Genomic DNA, 20,104 nt, shown 5'->3' on the forward strand with positions numbered 1-20,104 from the left:
CCTCCCTGTGCCCCCAGGGCCAGCTCTCCCTCCCTCTCTGCCCCCCAGGACCCCTCCCTTGCCCCCTCGGAGCCCCAAATCCCCTCACTCGGCCCCCAGGCCCAGAGCTCCCCCTCCCACACCGAGAGCCCTATGTCCCCGCCCCGCAGCTAAGCTCCGCCCCCTGCTCGCTCCAAGGTCCCGCCCCCTTCGGAGCCCCGCCCCCCGCCAGAGGGCCGGAGCCGCGTGTCCCCAGCGCCACCTAGCGGCCGACCGCCTCCCCGCCCGGGTCCTCCCAGCGAGAGACGCTCTAGGCTACGGCTGCCGGACTCGCTGCTCCCGGCGGCTCCGAGTCCGGGCCCGGCCCCGGCCCCGGCCCGAGCTGGGGTGGGGGGAGGGAGGCGGCGCTGGCGGGTCCCGGAGCCCGAACGGGGGCCCACGGCGCCGGCCGGCGGGACGGGCCCGGCCCTCAGCGCCCGCACGGCAGAGGCCGGGCAGCGCCGCAGGTACAGAGACCCCCGGCCCCCTTCTCAGGGCCCCCCGCCCCTCGGGCACCCCCCCCGACCCCCCCCCCCCGGCCCGCTCAGCCCCTCCCCCCGGCCCCCCCCCCGCCCGCCCGCCCCGCTCAGCCCCTCCCCCCGGCGCCCCTCCCCGCTACCCGGCACCTTCCCCCCGGGAGCACCTGGGACCCGCCACCCCTATGGGACCGCCCCTGCCCCGCCGGGCCCCGGCCCCCCAGCACCTCCTGCCCCACCCCCTGCCCCCCCCAGCACTGACCCCCGTTATCTCCTCCCCCTAGCACCTCCTGCCCCGACCCCCCCCAGCGCCGACCCCACGTTATCCCCTCCCCAGCACCCCCCAGCACCGACCCCCCGTTATCCCCTCCCCAGTACCCCCCAGCACTGACCCCCCGGGAGCACCTGGGACCCGCCACCCCTATGGGACCGCCCCTGACCCCCGGGCCCCGGCCCCCCAGCACCTCCTGCCCCGACCCCCGTTATTCCCTCCCCAGCGCCCACCCCCGTTATCCCCTCCCTTGCACCCCCTCCCCATCACCCCCCCAGCGCCGACCCCCGTTATCCCCTCCCCATCACCCCCCCAGCGCCGACCCCCGTTATCCCCTCCCCATCACCCCCCCAGCGCCGACCCCCGTTATCCCCTTGCCAGCACTCCCCAGCGCTGACCCCTGTTATCCCCTCCCCAGCACCCCCTCCCCAGCACCCTCCCCAGCGCCGACCCCCGTTATCCCCTCCCCAGCGCCGACCCCCGTTATCCCCACCCCCAGCGCCGACCCCCGTTATCCCCACCCCCAGCGCTGGCCCCCCGTTATCCCCTCCCCAGCACCCACTTCCCCACCCCCAGCGCTGGCCCCCCGTTATTCCCTCCCCCTAGCACCTCCTGCCCTGACCCCCCCCAGCGCTGAACCCCCGTTATCCCCTCCCCAGCACTGACCCCCCAGCACTGACTCCCCCCGCGCCGAACCCCCGTTATCCCCTCCCCAGCACTGACCCCCCAGCACTGACCCCCGTTATCTCTTCCCCCGGCCCCCCAGCACCCCCTGCCCTGACCCCCCCCAGCACTGACCCCCATTATCCCCTCCCCAGCACCCCCTGCCCCAACCCGCCCAGCGCTGACCCACCATTATCCTTTCCACTGATCCCCAGCACCTCCTGCCCCGACCCTCCCTAGTGCTGACCCACCGTTATCCCTTCCCCTTACCCCCAGCACCCTCTGCACTGACCCCCCAGCACTGAGCCCCGTTATCCCTTCTCCTGACCCCCCCCAGCAGCTCCTGCCCCGACACCCTGTTATCCCCTCCCTCTGACCCCTCAGCACCTCCTGCCCCGACACCCCCGGCACTGGAGAGACGGGGAATGTTGGACACAAATGTGAGATATTTAGAGATCGGAAGAAAACTGTTAATTAGAGATGAATTCAAGTTTGGGGGAGTCCATGGAGGAGCATGAAGACTCACCGGGAGGTTTGGATCTGAATTCTAATGGATAGGAAGGCAGTGAAAATTTTTGAGCTTGGGAGTGATATGCGCCTTGTTTCCAGATACAAATGGCTGGATTAGGCATTGCATTTCACGCAGGCTTCATTCACGCTGCAGTAGGCAGGCAAGATTGCAGCACGTGTTGGGATGCTCGAGCTAGCTTTGCTCAAGCCAGTTTACTCAAAATAGTGGTGTAGCTGAGGCAGCATGGGCTAGCTGCCTGCATATGATCCTGCCTGGCGGCTACACGGCTGTTTTCAAAGCTAGCTTGGCTATGCCTATGCATGCTGCAGTCGCGCCTCCTGGTTGCAATGTAGACATACCCACAGAGTGGGCAATCTCCAGATTGGGATTTGAAGACACAATAAATAGGGGTTAAAGACTCCTGAAAGTCTGTGTCTTATTAACATTTTGCTCCAGGGCTGGTATCGGTCTTAACATGGTCTCTGCTGGTAGTGTTGTGCCAATTGGAAGGGTATTCGCTCACATGTTCAATGCTGGCTGTCAATTGGCTTGCAAACCAAAAGCTTTCAATTTAGCCTTATGTATCCACTGCTCCTAATGAGGAGTGACCGGAGCTCTCCACCTGTGTGTTGCACATAAACATAGGGTCTATAATAATTTTGGAAACAGAACAAAGCCGTGCAATAGATTAGCATTGCAGGTGCAATACACAGTACATGTCAACTCGTTTGAGTTAGAAGTGCATTTTTATTTGTAAGCTCCTTGGAGAAATTATTGGCCTCTGCCTAAAATTGTCATCGTTGGGTAAAACTTGAAAAAGTGTCATTCTAAAATGAAGATTAAATTATTTCTCATCTGCCATCCTCCCAGGAAAAGGAGCTATGTCAACATTTCACGTGATTGTTTTCAACCCGCGTTTCTCAAAAACATTAATATTAAAAACACAGGAAGAGATTACAAGAAGAGGAGGTGATGGCACTATTGTGAATTATAGTGCTGGAGGGTGTTTGGTGCTGTCACAGTTTTGAGCTGACCACCAAATTCACACCAAAGGGAATCGAAGAGTTGAGCTATGCACTGGGACACTCAATAAGAAGAACCGAGATATGAGCTGGGGAGTATTACAGAGAGGATGGAGTTTTGTATGTGGATGACTTTCCTTTCCTTTCCTTAGTTTTTAAAAAATGCTTAGAGGATATTTTCTAAGGTACAAGCAGGAGTTAAGCATCCACCTTCCATGGAAAGTTAATGGGAGTTAGGTGCCCAGTCCCCATTTTATGCTTTTGAAAATCTCCACCTTTATTGATAAGGTGACAGGAGTATCACAAGAAAATTTGCCATCTGTGATTTCAGAATCTCTCTCTCACAATAAGATGGAAAACGATATAAATCCTGCCTTGGGCGTTTTGACAACCTTGGAATCTTGTATCTTTTTGAGAATACTCCCCTCCCTTGGCTGTAGGCAGTTCTCCCCTTTGGGTATGTAGCTGGGAGAGCGCCTCCCGGCTGAGCTAGTGTGCTAAAAATAGCAGTGTGAATTTTTTGCACTGGCAGCAATTCTGGGTAGCTACCTGCGTCCAAATCCTCCCGACCCTGTGGGTACGAGCTGGGGTGGCTAGCTGTCCATCCTGCTACCTTTAGCATGGTAACTCAAGCAGAGCTTGGCTGGCAGGCACATTTCCAGCTACAGTGTAGGGACACTTGTCACTGACCCAGGTAGTCACAGGTGTGCATAGGGCTAGGAGTGCTAGCTGGTTTCATTTCCCCCAGAAAGTACAGCCAATTAAGCATGGTGAGCAAGAAACCATGAGAAATGGTATTGTAGATATTTATATGCCAAAGACACAACTGACGTCTGGGTCTTTAACAAAGGATAGCAGCATTTTGCTTCGCTTGTGTATAGGCTATGGGGGAATTTAGCAGATGGCTGGAGCAGCTGGTGTGGGCAAAGGGAGCTGGATGATGGACGCTCAGAAAGAGCTTTGAAGCACTTGTGTGTGTACAGTATGTAGGCAGACAGTAAATAAGGAGGGTTCTTGAATTCTTTCCACTGTCTTGTAGAAAGTGATGTTTAAAATATGTTGTAGTCAATATGAAATATTTCCTAAAAATGTCCCACTTGGATATACTGGCTTGTGGGTTTTTTCAGTTGCAGATAAGTTGTTTCGGTCAGCTAGGATATGCTCTGGATGTGTAGCATAGTCAGAAAATGGCATGTTTTCAAAGGATTGCTCGTTGAAGATATAGTCTTAAGAATCTAGGTATCTGCATCAAATGGATACAGCTAGAATGGTCAGCAGCAAGGCATTGTCTGCAATGACTAGTTGACTAGGAAATCTGCAAAGATCGTTACATGGGTAGTTTTATCATCTCATTTTCTCAGTTCTGAGCCTTCCAGCCTTTCAGTGGAAGCCATAACTCTCTATCCCAAACGTTTTACAGAGCCAAAGAACTGAGTGACAGAAATACTCATAGAGGGAGAGAGAAACAAAGAGACAAAGGAAAAAGTTGAAGTTTTCTACTGAGATTTAAAATAGGGTGGAAAATTGATAAGGTGTGTGTGGGTGGGGGGTGGGAGAGGATGTTGATAATGGCAGGAGTTGTAGAAGAGAAGGCTACTTGTGCCAGCAGTGATCAGATTAGTTGAAAGGCAGAGAGGAGGCTGATGCTAGATTAGTGGTCGAAGTCTGTGAGGTCTGCTGGAGCAAGTTCGTGGAGGGTTTTACAAACAAGGAGGCCAATTTTGAACTGTGTCATGAACCTATGGAGTTATTCAGGGTTGAGGATGATGTGATTGTATTGGTTGTAAGAAGGCAGGCTGCAGAATATTGCATTTTCTGGAGTTGGGGGAGCTGGGACAAAGAAAAGCCATTGAGAAGGTCATTGCAAGAATGAAGTTGAGAAGATACTTAAGGCTTGTCTACTCTACAGTGGCATCACTGGTGCTGTAGCTAGACTGCTGCAATCCTGGAGCACAGATGTACGCTGTGGTGACAGAAGGGTTTTTTCCGTCCCTGTAGTAACTCCACCTCCTTGAGCAATAGTAGCTAGGTCGACAGAAGAATTCTTCCGCATCTACACTGGGGGTTTAGGTCAGTAGAACTGCAGAGCTCAGGGGTGTCAGTGCTGTAGCTATGTCAACTTAAGTTTTAAGTGTAGATCAGGCTTAAGATCTGGATGAGGATTCATCAGAGGTAGGATTGGGGCAGTGGCAGGCAGAGGCAGTGTTTCAGAGGTGTGATGGAGAGATACCCAGATATGGATAAGGAAGGAGAAAAAAAGAGCAGAATCAAGTCTGACCGTTATGTAGCAGCAGATACATGTGATTTTTAGTATCTTGGATGCTAATTACTAGTATTATAATCCGTTTATATTGAAGTAGTGCTCAGAGGCCCAGTAATGGATCAGGATCCCATAATTAAAAGATAAAATTTGTCTTATTTCTGGAGATCAGTATTGCCCAGTGAAAAGAAAGTTGCTTGTGTTCTTTGTCTGAAATTTTATTTGCCTGTCTGTGTTTCCAGCCCCACTTCATTTATGAATGGTGCTGAGCTAATTCCTTAATAGCTGCACACACATTTGGTGTGTCTTTGAAAATGCTTGGCAGGCCTTGTTCGTTCTGCTGTAAGTGGTGTGGTGCAACTCCCGTGAATGTCTGTGCCAAATTCAGTAGCGACATTTGTTGGGTGGAAAATGGATGTAAGTGGCAAAGTAGGGTACCTGGTGCTGAACAGGCAAAGGGAGTGTAACTTACAAACCAAGAGAGGGTTGTGGGGAAAAAAGCAGCCAATAGGTGGAAGTAAGCAACTGCTAGTTGCATTTCCTGCTGACGTACATCTCATTTTGCTCACCCAGTGAGTTTTGGATTAGTCTGTTTACACCTACGTTCTAATTTACCCCCAAAGTGTGTGTTATTTGTCAGGTCCCCGCTGGATTTGGTCCTGGGTCTCCACTGGATTTGTCCATGCAATGTGTTACATAAACTTACACTTATAAATTGTTGCTTTAATTTATGTTTTTCTTAACTTTTTAGAAAGATTAATAGAGAGATGATAAAAATCTAGCTCTCTGTCTTTCTTTTCTCTGCCAATCTCTTTGATTGTATTCTTGTCAGGTGAAACATGGCACAGTTTCCACGGAACTCTAGGTGACTTCTTGACAGCCGGGTTACCATGACACTCAGCAGAGGACTGTGGGAATAAAGTGGGAATCCCTCCCCGCCCTCAAAAACCACCTAATGGCCTCAACTGGGTAAGAATCAAGCGGGACTAAAGAGTTACAAACTTTCTTCTGTCCTCACGGATTATCGCAAAGGCACTGCACTAGGGCTAGGTCTACATCAGCGTTTCTCAACCTGGGGGTCGAGACCCAAAATTGAGTCGCCAGAATGTTTCAAAGGGTTGCGTGGCAGCTCCTTTGGTTCCTGTCCCACAGGTCTGGCTGGGCTTGCCTCCCTGCTCCAGACACTACAGCCACTCAGGGTTGGCCCAGCCATTATGATGACGGGAGTCTGGATAGGACAAATTTGAGTGAGTGGCACAGCAACCCCATGAGTCAGGTCACAACTCCGCTCACACAAATTTGGTCAAGTCAGGGGGGCGGGGCCAAACCTGAGTGGCGCTGCAACCCTGGAGGTTGTAATATCCGGAGCTGAGAACCAAGCCCAGCTAGCCCCACAGCACAGCAGCTGCAGGAGCCGTCGCTGTGGGGTGAGTGCTGGGCAGGACCTGACCGAAACCCCTCAGGGCCTCCACCCCAGGCTATTTACTGAGTCACAACAAGCCATAAACATTTACAAATTGGTCCTGAGCCCAAAATGGTTGAGAACCACTGGTCTACATTACAAACTCTTGCTGGCATGGCTTTGTTGGTCAGCGTTGTGATCTCTAGCCTAGACACAGTTATCGTGGCAAGATTGTGCTTTCGCTTGTACAAGCTGTTTCCACACAACGAGTGCTTTGCTGCTATACCCTCCAGGGAGAGCTATACTGGTGAAACACTCCTAGTGTGGAGCTGGCTAGTGCCTAAGGAATTCTTCCTCGTTGTGGTTAGTCATAAGAAGGGTAGTTGGTGCCGAAACTCCAGAGTAACTTTGTTTTATGAACAGCTGCTGTAGCCCCATTGTGTCACATTCTTAGTTGCTCCATCGGTGCATAACTATGAAAATATTTTTCTATTAGGCCAAATATTTTTCTATTAGGTCCAGCTAGTTGCGTAGCTGAAGTCGAAGTATCTTAGTTTGACTTACCTGGTCGTCGACTCTGCTTACTCCTCCTGCCGAGGTGGAGTACAGGTGTCGATTCAGGGATTGATTTATCGCGTCTAGATGAGATGCGGTAAATCAATCCCCGATAGATCGATCCGGCGGGTAGTGAAGACGTACCCTTAGAAAAATCACCGGGTGATGCATATGTGCACTGTGTGGCCTGCGTGTGGCATTGCACCCTGGCATGCATACCCACTCCCCCCTTCATTGAAGGCATTTAACTTCCAGGACACTTACAGTGCTCCGCTGAGCCATCCCAGCCTTTGCTCCACCACTTCAAAAGCTTGGGTCATTGGTTGGGATGAAACGATAATTATGGATCAAAAACACAAATGAAATTGTGCCCTTATCCTCTGTTTTTTTTCCTCCCCCAACATCCCTCTAGGGCTCACCTGGTATGCTAACGTCATGGGGAGCTGCTATAGCTACCTGTGCAGAGACAGTGTCCCGAACAACCACCCCTCCAAATTTAAGGTAATACCCTTTATCCTAGAGGGAGAGCTCTGCAATTGACAGCAGCCACTGGGAATCAAGGCCTGCAAAGTACAATCCAAATGTCATGGAACCTACACATTAAAGCCCCTTCTCTTATGGGGGAATTCTTCTATATGGAATTCTTCTATATATCAGTGTTGCTGATTTTTAAGCAGGGAATCCCCTGCTTGCTGGTTCCGTCCTCTGTCGTGTAGAAGGATTTGCATTGGCATCGAGATTCAATCTCCCCGTGCCAGAGAAGAAACAGATGCAATGGGAAGGGAAAATTGGATGGCTCATGTGTTGTGCAACCTTTCAAATTGGGCCCAAGTGAGTGGGCATCAAAAGTTACCACCATATGGTAGCTATGTGGTGGCTTGTGTGAAATGAGTGAGTGCATTTCAGCCTAACTGGCCGTAAACAGGTCTCCAGGTTGTAAAAGCACCAGCACAACTGGCAGTGGTTGAACCATTTGACAGTCTTAGCAGAGAGGCCAAGAACTGGAGAGAGACTGAACTCTCCTCTTCCCTCTCAAGGGTGTCCTCCTCCCCGCCCCCCACCCCAATGCCTGTGTTGAGGCACATTAGCTGAGCTGACGGAGGGCTGCAGTCTTCAGGGCTGTCAAGGTGGCATCTTTCACCAGCAATGAATTCACACCCAAATGACCTCCCCCTATCATCCGAGAGCAAGGCGTGTTAATGAGTCAAGGGAGAGAGTGCTGGGGCTCCAGTAGCTTCCAGGCAAACTTACATCTGTCACATCTCCTTGTGTGAGCCTCCTGATGTGAGCTTTGGTGCCCCTGCAGGTAACAAACGTGGATGATGAGGGTAACGCTCTGGGATCTGGGATTATGGAGCTAACGCAGATGGAGCTCATCTTGCACACACACAAGCGCGATGCTGTCCGGTGGCCGTACCTTTGCCTGCGCCGCTATGGCTATGACTCCAACCTCTTCTCCTTCGAGAGCGGACGCCGCTGCCAGACCGGACAAGGTGTCATGTCTTTTGGGGGAACAAACCTGTCTAAAGCTTTCAGTTGCAGAGTGCTGTAACTGCTTGGTGCTGATTTCTCCCCTGCTTATCACGTCTCGGAAACCGGCTTTATACCCTGCTTCACGCACAAGCGATAGGACGCCCTTAGGGTACTGTAGTGTGTTTGCATGTGCATTTAATACTCCCAGTTAAGACATTAATGTTGGAAGCTTGTGTCTGAGGGCAGAGACATCATGTGCTATCACTCTTGTGGCCTATTGTGGCTCTCTTGTTTATGTTTATAGACTTAAAGTAACTAGGCTATTGAGAAACACATCTAGAATTGGTTCTCATTGTACCTTAAGGTAAGCAGTTTTGGAGTGGGGTTTCAATTGGATCAGAGACCATTAAAGAAAACCCAGGAAGAAGTTAATGATTCTGTAGGCTTACTCCTCCTCAGTGCCGACGCAGAAGTCAGGCTTGACAAAGCCCTGGCTGGGATGATTTAGTTGGGGATTGATCCTGCTTTGAGCAGGGGGTTGGACTAGATGACCTCCTGAGGTCCCTTCCAACCCTGATATTCTGTGATTCTATGAGGTGCTAGAAATGCCACCTTTCTATGGGATGTGAAACCAAGGTCCCACAAGGTGCTTTTTGCAAGGGTGAGGCTGTTGGCTCTGGTTTCCTAGCATATTTCAACTTCAGATATTTGCTTTTGCATGCATGTCATCATCTATGTCCTCTGTACTACTGTCTGCCAAGCCTCTGCTCTGTCTTCATTTAGGTCCCTTCTAAAAGGCTTGCTTGTTGCACAATGACCCAAAAAAGTGAGTCAATGTTAGTTTTTAAAAAAATCCTGTCCTCTGTTCTGGTCTTTCCAGTGTATTCTGTCTTCTCTATCTGCCTTGTTTAGCAGTACTGCTACTTTGACTGCTTTTTATCCATTGATCCCGCAGCACTTTGCCAGGTGGGAGGAGGGTAGTTCCAAAAGTGCCCCATTTTTTACATGTGGGGAAATTGAGGCATAGAGATGGCATGACTCACCCAAGAACACACCATTCAGTCAGCGGCAGAGCTGGGAATAGAGCCTTCTGTTTTCTGATTCCCACTATACCATGCTGCCTGTTAAACTGTAAGTTTCTTGGCATAAGGGCTATCTGTATATTACTTGTAAAGATATGAGCATATTCTTGGCACACAGCAAAAGAAAAAAAAATCCGGTTATGTCCCCCAATTAGCATAATGTGTGTGGAAAAGTCCTCCGATATCTGAATAAAGTCCACGTCACTGTTCTGCGTCTGTTTATAAAGTACTGTGTGCGTTTACAATGCTGTGTGCTACTCTTTTATAATATTTATATAAACAGGATTTGCCTTTAGTGGAATTGCATGCTTATTGGTTGTCAGCAGGGTGGGACCTGTGTCTTTTTGTGTGTGTCTACTTTCCCTTTTGCAGGATTCCGATCAGTCGTTGGAATGCTGTTACATTTACTCGGGTTTTCTACGGAGCTCTAGATAGCACAGCTAGGGTAGAGACATTCACTCTTCACCTACAAAGAGAGCTTTCAGAGGGCACAGGCTAAGTCATCCATGTCCTCTATATGCAAAGATAAATTGTATGGAAGCCATACTGTTTTGATCCGCGTACATTTCCTCTGGTTCTTTTCCTGCTCATAGGAGACTTTTGCACTTAATTGATTTTGTTTGGATCATTCCTCCCTAGACCCAGTGAATAAGACGGCTGCATATATTTTCTGGCAAGAATATTTTTTCAAATTTTTCTTCAGAGTAGCAGCAGTTGTTGCCATGCTGTTGTCCTTGTTGCTATGGCTTTTGTGCATTCATGTGTGTGCGCACCAGCATGTGATTGGTTAGTTCTGCGCATGCTGGCTATTGGTCAAACTATTTATCTGGGGAGCCACCGTGTCATCTGATACATTTTAAAAGTGGGGTGCAGTTGCCTATCTCTTCCACCTACATTCCAGGTGCCCAATCCAGTTCCCATTAGACTTCATTGACAGTGGGAGTTGGATCAGGCCCCAGGTAAAATGAAAAGAATGGAAATTACAGGTGAAGAGCCTCATCTGTGACCCAGTATACCATTCTTATCTCCAGATGAGTTAACTAATGTGAAGGTGGCATTAGATGCACCAATTAATTGATCAGTAGCAACTGTGGTGTTATGTTTCTAGTGATGTAACAACAGGATACACTATACAGAAATATCACCTCAGGGGGTGTTTTAATATTGACAATATCTTACAAAATATTTCCTTGTAAATCATAAATTTGTGTGTAGAGAAATACAGGACTTGCCCAACAAGGTCAGAGGAGTTGTCAATTTAATTTAGTATTCTGTTTGAAATATTGGCTCCCACCATGAGCTTTAGAGGAAAATTGAAGAAGCTTCATGACGAGCAATTGTGTAACAACCGGTTTATAGAGGAAATTTCTTCCTAACCCCGGACATTTAGTATTTGGTTTGTACCCTGAAGCATGAGGGTTTATCCCTCTTACATATTTGTGTACTATCTAATGGAAGGGTGAATGTTCTCATTACCTATATAATGTCTAATCTCTTTTTGAATCCTGCCAAGCTTGCGACCTTATCCTGTGACAGTGAGTTCCCCAGGTTAATTGTGTTGTGTTAAACAGAAACCTTTTTCAATCAGATTTTAGGTTTTGTTGCTTTCCAAGGATGAGACTACATTCTGATTAAACTAAGATTGTACTTCTCTCTCCCCACCCCCCTTCTTTGTATATGCACAGGGATATTTGCCTTCAAGTGTTCAAGGGCGGAGGAGATCTTTAACCTGCTGCAGGACCTGATGCAGTGTAATAGTATCAATGTGGTGGAGGAGCCAGTCATCATGACTAGGGGCGGTCACTCCTCTGAGCTGGAGCTATCCCGGACACCCCAGACACCCAACAGTAAGGCTTCCAGAGTGCTAGGTCCAGGGGAATGGAGGGGTAGAGGAAGTTTCTCCAAGTTTATCTCTGTGTTGGGTGCTGGTCTTCAAGCCCAGGCTACGTTCCCCTAAGCAGCTGGTGTGATCTGTCTGGCCTCTGAGCTGGGTCCTCGAGTCCACGTATGTTCTGTGCAGCATGCTTAAAGCCCCACTCGTTTGCAGATGTGATACCTTGTTCCCAAGGAAATGGGAACAAAAACTGCAAATATCAAGCTTGTTCTCTGACTCCAGTCGGATTCCAGGAGGAGCCCTGCCAAGTGGCCTCTTTAGGGAACAGAGGGCTCCTGAGGGGAACCTCAACTAGAAGAATGTGTGTTTGTTTCCCACTTTCATAGGCGTGACTTAAGTGCTGGTAAATTTAACCCAGGGGACCTAGCCTGTATATTTACAACAGGTGTACACATGGTAGGAGCCTTCTCCAGCCAAGCAGGCTCTGCCTTTCCAGCATGCCTGTTTAATAAGGCCCTTTGAGAAGCTGTCCCATGGTGCAGATGCAGCTGCATCTGTACGCAGGGCCAGTGTGATACTCTGCCTCTAAAGCACGTTCTCTGAATTCTCCCTCCAGCTCTGGGATACACTGTTCCAGGGTTCCCCAACGGATTCCACAGCTTCCCTGGGGAAGCCCCATCCTACTCCACAGCCCGACACCCTTCCATGAACAGCTTGAGACACTCCTCTATTGGGGAGGACTCCACACATGGCCTCATTGGGCCGGATGAGCAGGTAAGCCCAGGTCTCCCGATCTCCATTGCTGCAGGGAACTCGTAGCATGTCCGCCCCTTCTCTTCTAGGATTCTTGTGGGGTGCCAGGCTCAAACATCTGCTCGATGCTAAGGAAGCCCAGGGACCCTCTTACCTTGTCAGTTGCTCGTTCTTGGCTGTTTTACTTAGTTTCACTGTTGCAAATTTGCACCCCCGTGACTACTGGCTAAAACAGCTGCTCTTATTGAGAGCTGGGTGTAGCTTCCCCGGTCGATCAGTAATGATCTGCCCCTTGTTTGACAGCAGCGTGCAATTCCCTCCTGAGCCTGTATGTGCTGCTTCCACGTCTCTGCCAGCCCCAAGCTAAACGCTAGGCTGGATACCGAAACTCAGATTCTTGCATGGTGGTGTGCTACCACTACACTGCTGGGGCAGCTGATCTTCGTTCTCTGCGTTTAGGCTCATGGATTTATCCTACCAGCTCAGTCCATTAGACCCAGTGTCTTGTCGCCATCATTGTCTGATAGCTGCTGCTTCAGAGTCACACAAACCTAGGCAGGTGTGGGCTCCTTCCTCATGTCATTGCTGTGTCCTAGGATACTTTATATAGCCCGCTCAAGAAGATCCCTCCCCTTGGGTAGGTGGAAATTCACATGCTCCACATCAGAGTTTGAACTCAACTTGAGACCTGTTTAAAAATGTATCCTCGATATTTTGTTTTAAACCATCTCATGTGCACAAGCTGCTCATGTTGAAAGGAGCCTGTGTGAGGGCAAGTCTGTGCTGCAAACTTTTGCCACCACGGCTGTGTCAGTCGGGGTGTGGTGACGCGTGATCCGTGGCGGACAAAGCTGTACTGGCAGAAGCCCCTACTCTAGATGTAGTTGTATTGGGAAAACTGCAATTTTGCTGGTATAGCTCATTTTGGCGGGGCGGGCGGGGGGCGGGGCTAGAATAAGCTTTACTGGCAAAAGCACAGTTTTGCTGGTGTAAGCTACATCTACACTAGGAGCGCTTTGGTGGTGTAATATACCAGCATAACTATACCAGCAAAGCACTTCTAGCGTAGATCTGGCCTCTGACCCTGGAGAGCCACACGTCGCTCCCTGATGAATAGTGGCTCTGATCGTAAGGGAGAAGCTGGGGACTTATGGGAGCGAGGAGCAGAACTGAATCAGGCCAGACTAACGGGGAAGCTTTAGAGCCATATTATTTCCCCTTTATAACTGCAGTTCTTCAGGGCAGTTTCTAGATGAGCAGTATGAGGGGGAACACAATTGAAATCTGATAAGTTGCTGCTCATCCTGCCCCTTAGAAACTAAATTCACATCCATGAGAGAAAACAAAACTCAGTCCTGTCTCCAGGTGCTGGGTGTTCGGTTTGCAACAGTTGATGTGTAAACATAATTTTATCAAAGCTGCATCCCTTTCAGTCAAGTTTCACTCCCCACTTTCTCGGCACACTGCCCCTCCAAGTTTTTTCAAGACTCCTCCTCGCCCCCCCGCCCCGCCAGTTTATCAGCTGCCAGACCCCTCAGTCTCCTCACTCACATTATCAGCTGTATTTACACTCAATCCCACCTCCACCCCCTGTATTTTTGGCTCTGATCTCTTCCTATCATTGTCGCCCTCCCCAGCATCACCCTCTGCCTCTAAAATGCATCTTCTCTCCCTGCAGTCCCACACCTATGTGAACACAACCAATGGTGAGGAGGAGATAAGAGGCCGGCACTGCATGCATTCGCTGCCTGAAGTCCACCCTCCTTTCCTGCATGGGAACCACAGCTGCTCTCTGGAGGACCGAAACCCCCAGGTCTTCCTGCAGCCAGGGGAGGTGAAGTTTGTGCTGGGCCCTGCCCCAGTTCACAGGCACATGGTGAAACGTGACAGCTCCTGCCGTTACCATCGGGAGTGCGGTGGACACATCTGCGCCCCTAACAACAACAACGAGTGCAAGGATGAGTGCCTCGTGCCCAGGTGTGTGTACGAGAATGTGAACGGCCTGCTGCCTGCTGGGGGCGCGTCTCTCCGGCGTGGCGGGCGCTTGAAACTCACCCGGGAGGACCAGGGCTTAAACAGCTGCTCTCACCGCAGGACGCCCCTGCTGCACTACGAGAACCTGCCTTCCTTGCCTCCTGTGTGGGAGTGCCAGCCGCTGCAGCAGGACGAGGACTCTGGGGATGTGCTGACTCCTTCTCCGAATGGCTACCCCGAGCCAGACGAAGACGACCCCCTGCAAAACTACGTGAACTCGGAAAACGCTGCCCTGCGCAGCGGCCTGCGTCGGGATGGCTTCTTGCAGCACCGCCACAACTGCACGCCCAGCGTCTTCAGCTTCGACTTCCGCCAGCCTGGCCCGGAGCAACAGCGGCAGCTCAACTACATCCAGGTAGAGCTGGAGGCTGACCCCCACAGGGGGCGCCAGAGCCACCAGGTGCCCTGTGCCCCGCTTTCTGCCACCCATCCGGCCAGCAGGGTGGACTCCTACGCGGTCATTGACCTTAAAAAGACAGCAGCCATGTCCAACTTGCAGAGAGCGCTGCCCAGAGACGATGGGACTTCAAGGAAAACTCGGCATAACAGCACCGACTTGCCTGTGTAAGGGAAACACTGAGTGCAAGCGCTGCATTGTGGCTTTCGTACCTGCCTTTCAGTGTATCGTGTAGCGTGACTTTTGTTCTCTATTGCCCTGATGCCCCATTAACCTTATTGCTCAATACAGCGTCCTGGGATAGCTCCATCACGCAGACTTTACAAATGTCTGCCTGCCTCTCCCCGTCTCTCCGTTCCTCCTGTGTCTTTTGTTTTCAAAGCCTTGCAGAGCAGCAGAAAACGTTTTATTTATTTATTTATTTATTTATTTATTTATTTATTTTAGTTATTTTGTGGGGGGCCAGCATTCGAAATGGCACCAAGCAGAGTATAAACGTGAACAGGTCATTCATGGACCAGGGTCAATCCCCCTGCTTTCATGGCCTCCATGTCAGCAGCCGGTGCAGAGACCGCAGAGGGGTGGAGAGCGTATTGGGAGCGTTTTAAAAAAAAAACCATAGGAGCAGGGGGAAAGACGGGGAATGCAAGTGGAGTTTGAGGTTTGGGATGAGGGAGCCCTTGGTGTGTACGTCTCTGTCTGTCTTTTTTTGTAGATATTCAGAAATGTTTTCAAGCTGCCCGTTTATTTGTTTTATTTTTCTATCTATTTATTTTATTTTGTGAACGTTCTTTTGCATCAAAGTTAAAAGTGCCAAGCCAGTGGCATCATGCAATGGATCTGCTTGGTGTTCAACTCCTTTTTTGGGGCGGGGGCGGGGGAGATATGGTGAAAAGAGTGATGTATTACATCCAGATGCTTTGTGGAACACAAATGGGAAAAGAGTAGCTGTGACTCAAAGCTCAGTTACCTGGAATGCACTGGTGGGAGTGAGTGCAGAACACATGGAAGTGTGAGCATAACTGCGAGGCAACCAAGCTTGGAGTCCTATCTAAGGAGCATTGCCTGCTCCCACACCACCTCGCTGAGTCCATGTGAAATAATTGACTAGTGTTTTGGCTAAATGCATGGCTCGTTTCCTTGTATTGTAGGCTCAAAGTACTAAACTGAGCTTTACTATAACTCCATTGGCTTTGAGTGGTTGTAACCAGTTACCCCAGGGCTGAATTTGATGTGAACCATCAGGCCCTTCTGTAAAAAAAACCAAACAAACTTGCGCATGACATTCTACTTCTCTTCCACTGTGGGATGGTCCAGTGATAACATTCTGTATATGGTTTCACTTGCTACAGGCCACACCAATCTCTGCAGCATGAGGCATTCATTGGTTCCACTTTGCTATTCCCTCTCATTTCTGAGAGACATAAAAGAGCTCTTGGAATTATATTAACTTCTGCCTTATCGCTTTGAAACTTCCTCACCCTCTTCCACAGGATCTGAATCATGCCATCCAATTTTCTGAAAGCTCTCTCGGGGTTGGCAAACAGAGCCATCCAAACCTTCCTATGATGTCTTTGCCATTGGTATGTTAGCAGACTAGAGTTGGTGAAAAGGAAAAGCGGGATCATCTGCTCATATCTCAGCCCTGGAGGTCACAAACATAATCTGTCGATTACTGAGATTCTTTCCAGCGCTAACAGACCCAGCTTCTTTTTGGTGCTGAGGTGCTGCCTTGAAAAGTGAGCCTTCTAGGAGCAATGGCAAGGTATGTAGCCACAGTGCTACAAATAAGTAAAACTGATGGATATCCACATAATCTCTTTACTCTCAGGTCAGGAACTCCCTATCATTTGTAGTGTTATGATTCTTCTCAATGGCTTGGTGTCTGCATTACAAATAGCAAACACACCACCACCACTTTCAGAAGTGAGTGAGTTTTGGCAAGCCTTTGACCTCTTGTCTTCCATGCTTCCCTCCATCTCTTTTTTTTGTTCTATAACAGAAGCTAATTATTTTTAATATATGAACTGACTTTATTTATAGGGAAACTGTCAAGTAGTTTATGCCCCAAACTTAATTTTCATTAGGGGTGAGGAAGAATTTTTTTTTAAGTAACTGTATAAAAATATTTTCATGAAAAATCTCAATTAAGAGGCTTTTTTTAAAGGTTTAAATATCACCCTCCACTGCAGCTTTTGCATCTCAGACATTACAGCGCTGGAGAATGCCTGAGAATCTTTAGCTGAAACTGACTAACTGCTGAATTTAAATTGACTTGTCTAGTTTTGCTCACCCAGCTGAGAGATGTGCAAAACATCCAGGCAAAAAAAAAAATTATTTGTAAAACAAGTCAGGATATAGGTTTTGTTAAATGTGTGCTTGATCTTGACAGAATGTCTTTAAATGTCACAATACGAATGTGTTAGAATTACATGGCAGCGGATGCTGCAGATGCACTCATGGACCCCTTCACGGTCAAATCTTGGAGCATGAATTTCATCCCACTTTGACCATGCCAAGTTTTATCTGTCTTCATGTAGGCCCTGGTCCAAAGTCCACCAAAGTCAATGGAAAAACTCCCACTGTCTTTGGTGGGCTTTGAATTGCCCTTTTATGGGCAAATGTTACCTGTTACAGTGCTTTATTGGACCAATCCAGCACTCACTGAAGCCTGCTGAGACCTTCCATTCCATTCACTTGCAGCCCGGATCAGAGTCTGTTCTCGGAATTCGTTGCTAGCATTTGGCATGATGAACTATCTAGCTTAGTGTTGTTATGATTAGGTATGTAGGGAGCCTGGCACACATCCACAGCAGTAAATCTAGTCCTCTAATACCTTGATCACTTCCTCATTGGTCTGTAGCAAATGTATTGATCTAACAGGTTTATTCAGTTAATGGAGAGGATAAAACGTTTTTATTTCACCACATCTAACGTGGATTTTAAAAAGTGATTAGCGGGGCTGTGTACAAATAATGTTGATCACAAATGACCACGAAGTAGAAAGTGGTTGCCTGCTGCTAGATGAGTGCTCTTAACATCGGGATAAAAGAAACAGCATGTTCTCTGACTTCCCTCTGTCCTGGATTTTGCTTAGCCTGCGTGAACTGCAGACTTTCAGGCCTTGTCCACATTACTGTTGTGCTAACAAGCATCTTTAGCAGGGCCCTATCTCTCTCTCTATCACAATTCCTCTGATCAGCAATAGTTTTCTGAGAACTAGGTTGGTTAGTTCATGCTCAGATGCACCCACAGGATACCCCAGCTGACTAGCTCTCCGTTGTTGTATGTAGCATGATTTTATAACATAGTTCTCGGACATTGCGTCCATCTACACCATGACAGTATTAGGGGATCTGGTTACAACATGCCTGTCGCCCATGCAGTTAGAGCAGAGTTGGTCTTGTAATGCAGATGGGAAATGTCTGAGGCTTTAGCCTGTGTCTGATGCCCTGTTTACAGCTGTATTTGTAGTGCAGGTGAAATGGAAAAGTCGCTGTCCACGTTGGCCTAGGAAACAGTCCTAGCAACACCCACGTTGAAGAGGAGCTCTTACTAGCATGGTGTAAGTCATACTGTGGACAGTCTCAGCACCTTTGAGAGTAAGGGGGAGAGAGGAAAAACCAGTATGTTACAGGAGCCATCATCCCTGTTGAATTGTGGTAGCTCCACTCTGTTGTGAAGTTTCCTGTATTTGTTGGTGACTCTGATAAGATTTAGAAAGTGTGCCTCTCTTTAAGAACATATAATATATTAAAATTGGGAGTGGCTGGTGGTGGCAATCCTAGGACTTCAGGATCATCTCCTGATGGAGATGAAAGGCTAAGAGGGAAGGGTGAGAAGGATTGAGATAAGAAAGAAGATCCTGTAAGCTATTTGTCATGCACTCACTCATTTGGCAGATGTGATCTGGTGCTAAGGCACTTATAAGGCTTGTGCCATTTTCTTTCTTTCAGTAAATCATGGGAAGTGACCTCAGGTGATGTGGGGCCTAAGCCTATGAATCACTGAGCATCCTCCTCTCCCACTGAGTCTCATTGCTTCGCAGGATCAGGGCCTAGGAGGTTTAACAGCAAAGCTAATCTAGTCCCAGACAAAAAGGTAAATTTCCTCATTCTGCCCCATGTGGGCCTGCTACTTGCTATTGGCTAGAACTACCTCAAGATCACAAAGGACTCTTGACACTACGGCAATAGCAGAAAAGGACTCCTTGACCATTGGACCAAATTCCTCCTGGTTGCAGCCTCTTTAGCTTTGGTAGGGTTACACCCAAGATCAGTATGGTTCCTGGCATTGGAATAAGATATCTCAGACCCTGTCCTTTCCCATGGAAAGGGGAGGGGCCTTTCATTGCCTTTTGACAGAAACATTGGGTTCCTTTAAGTGTACACAAAGCCACTCATCTGTACAGGTAAAACTGTATCTGAGTACAGATCTGTACAGTTTACCTGTCTTGGGAAAAGTCAAATCAGGTGTAATGTAATAGGTGAGGCCTGGGGCCATGTTGTAGAGTTTGCTGTCATAGTGTTCTCTCTCTAGAGTGGGGGAGTTGTGGGGAACAGCCAGTATACCTGAATGAGTATTTCCAAAACTCTAAATGAGCCAAGAGGCTGGAATCAATCAGACTGGTTTCTTCAAGGCGCTGTTTGTTAACAACACGGCTCTGTGGGGCTTCCCCCCAGTGCACCCACACAGGCTGAAGCCCCTAATATGCCCCGGTCTGGAATGCCATTCAGATAGTCTAGTGTCACCGACTTCCTGGATGACCCTGGGCAAGTCACGCTACCCTGTGCCTCAGTTTCCCATCTGTGAAGGGGGATAATACTTCCCTATCTCACAGGGGTGTTGTAAGGCACTTGTGATTGGGGTACTGTGGCGATGAAGGCCATATAAGTACATAAAGATTCTGACACTTTGAGTTGGTTGCCTTATCAAAGCTATAATCCAGTTTATAGTGGTTGATAATGGATGATGCACCTCCTAAGTGCGGGAGATGAAGTAGCTAGAAGTTCTCTCATCACTGAGGTTAGAAAAGAAGCCTCTGATTCCACCCTGGGTGGTTCTGATTTAGTACATTTGTGGTTTGATTTGGAGTTTGATTTTACAAATTGCAGTCTGGCTGTGTCTTGATTTACTGTCTCTCGAATTCTCCATTCCTTATGGCATCCCTGTGTAAGAGGAGTGCAATGTTTGACTCAGCAGGCTTTGTTCATGAGAAGCTGCCGATCTCATGAAGAGGTTCAAGAGAGAAGTGCCAGGGACAGATTGGCTCTAGGGGATGGCTGAGTAGAATTGAATTTACAATTTAATGCTCATTGGAACCATGTCTCCATAGCACAGAAGGTCAAGTTCA

General features: G+C 48.9%; 1 protein-coding gene across 4 annotated transcripts in view; it reads left to right on the forward strand.

Annotated features, from left to right (window-relative positions):
* Positions 1 to 312: 312 nt before the first annotated feature.
* Positions 313 to 20,104, forward strand: part of LOC102941343 (gastricsin) — a 36,371-nt gene continuing 16,579 nt past the window's right edge. Inside the window, exons 1-8 of one of the 4 annotated variants that reach the window (XM_043533438.1) lie at positions 313 to 485; positions 6,054 to 6,190; positions 7,591 to 7,679; positions 8,485 to 8,671; positions 11,419 to 11,580; positions 12,184 to 12,341; positions 13,999 to 14,297; positions 14,415 to 14,918. In XM_043533438.1, the coding sequence (XP_043389373.1) occupies positions 7,614 to 7,679; positions 8,485 to 8,671; positions 11,419 to 11,580; positions 12,184 to 12,341; positions 13,999 to 14,297; positions 14,415 to 14,918 (1,376 nt within the window). In that variant the 5' untranslated portion in view covers positions 313 to 485; positions 6,054 to 6,190; positions 7,591 to 7,613. Of the gene's footprint in view, positions 486 to 1,766; positions 1,961 to 6,053; positions 6,191 to 7,590; positions 7,680 to 8,484; positions 8,672 to 11,418; positions 11,581 to 12,183; positions 12,342 to 13,998; positions 14,919 to 20,104 lie in introns of those variants that run through there. The other 3 variants (XM_043533436.1, XM_043533439.1, XM_043533437.1) reach the window with 3 other exon arrangements.

Source organism: Chelonia mydas, chromosome 21 (genome assembly GCF_015237465.2).
Source record: "Chelonia mydas isolate rCheMyd1 chromosome 21, rCheMyd1.pri.v2, whole genome shotgun sequence".
Classification (NCBI taxonomy): domain Eukaryota; kingdom Metazoa; phylum Chordata; order Testudines; family Cheloniidae; genus Chelonia; species Chelonia mydas.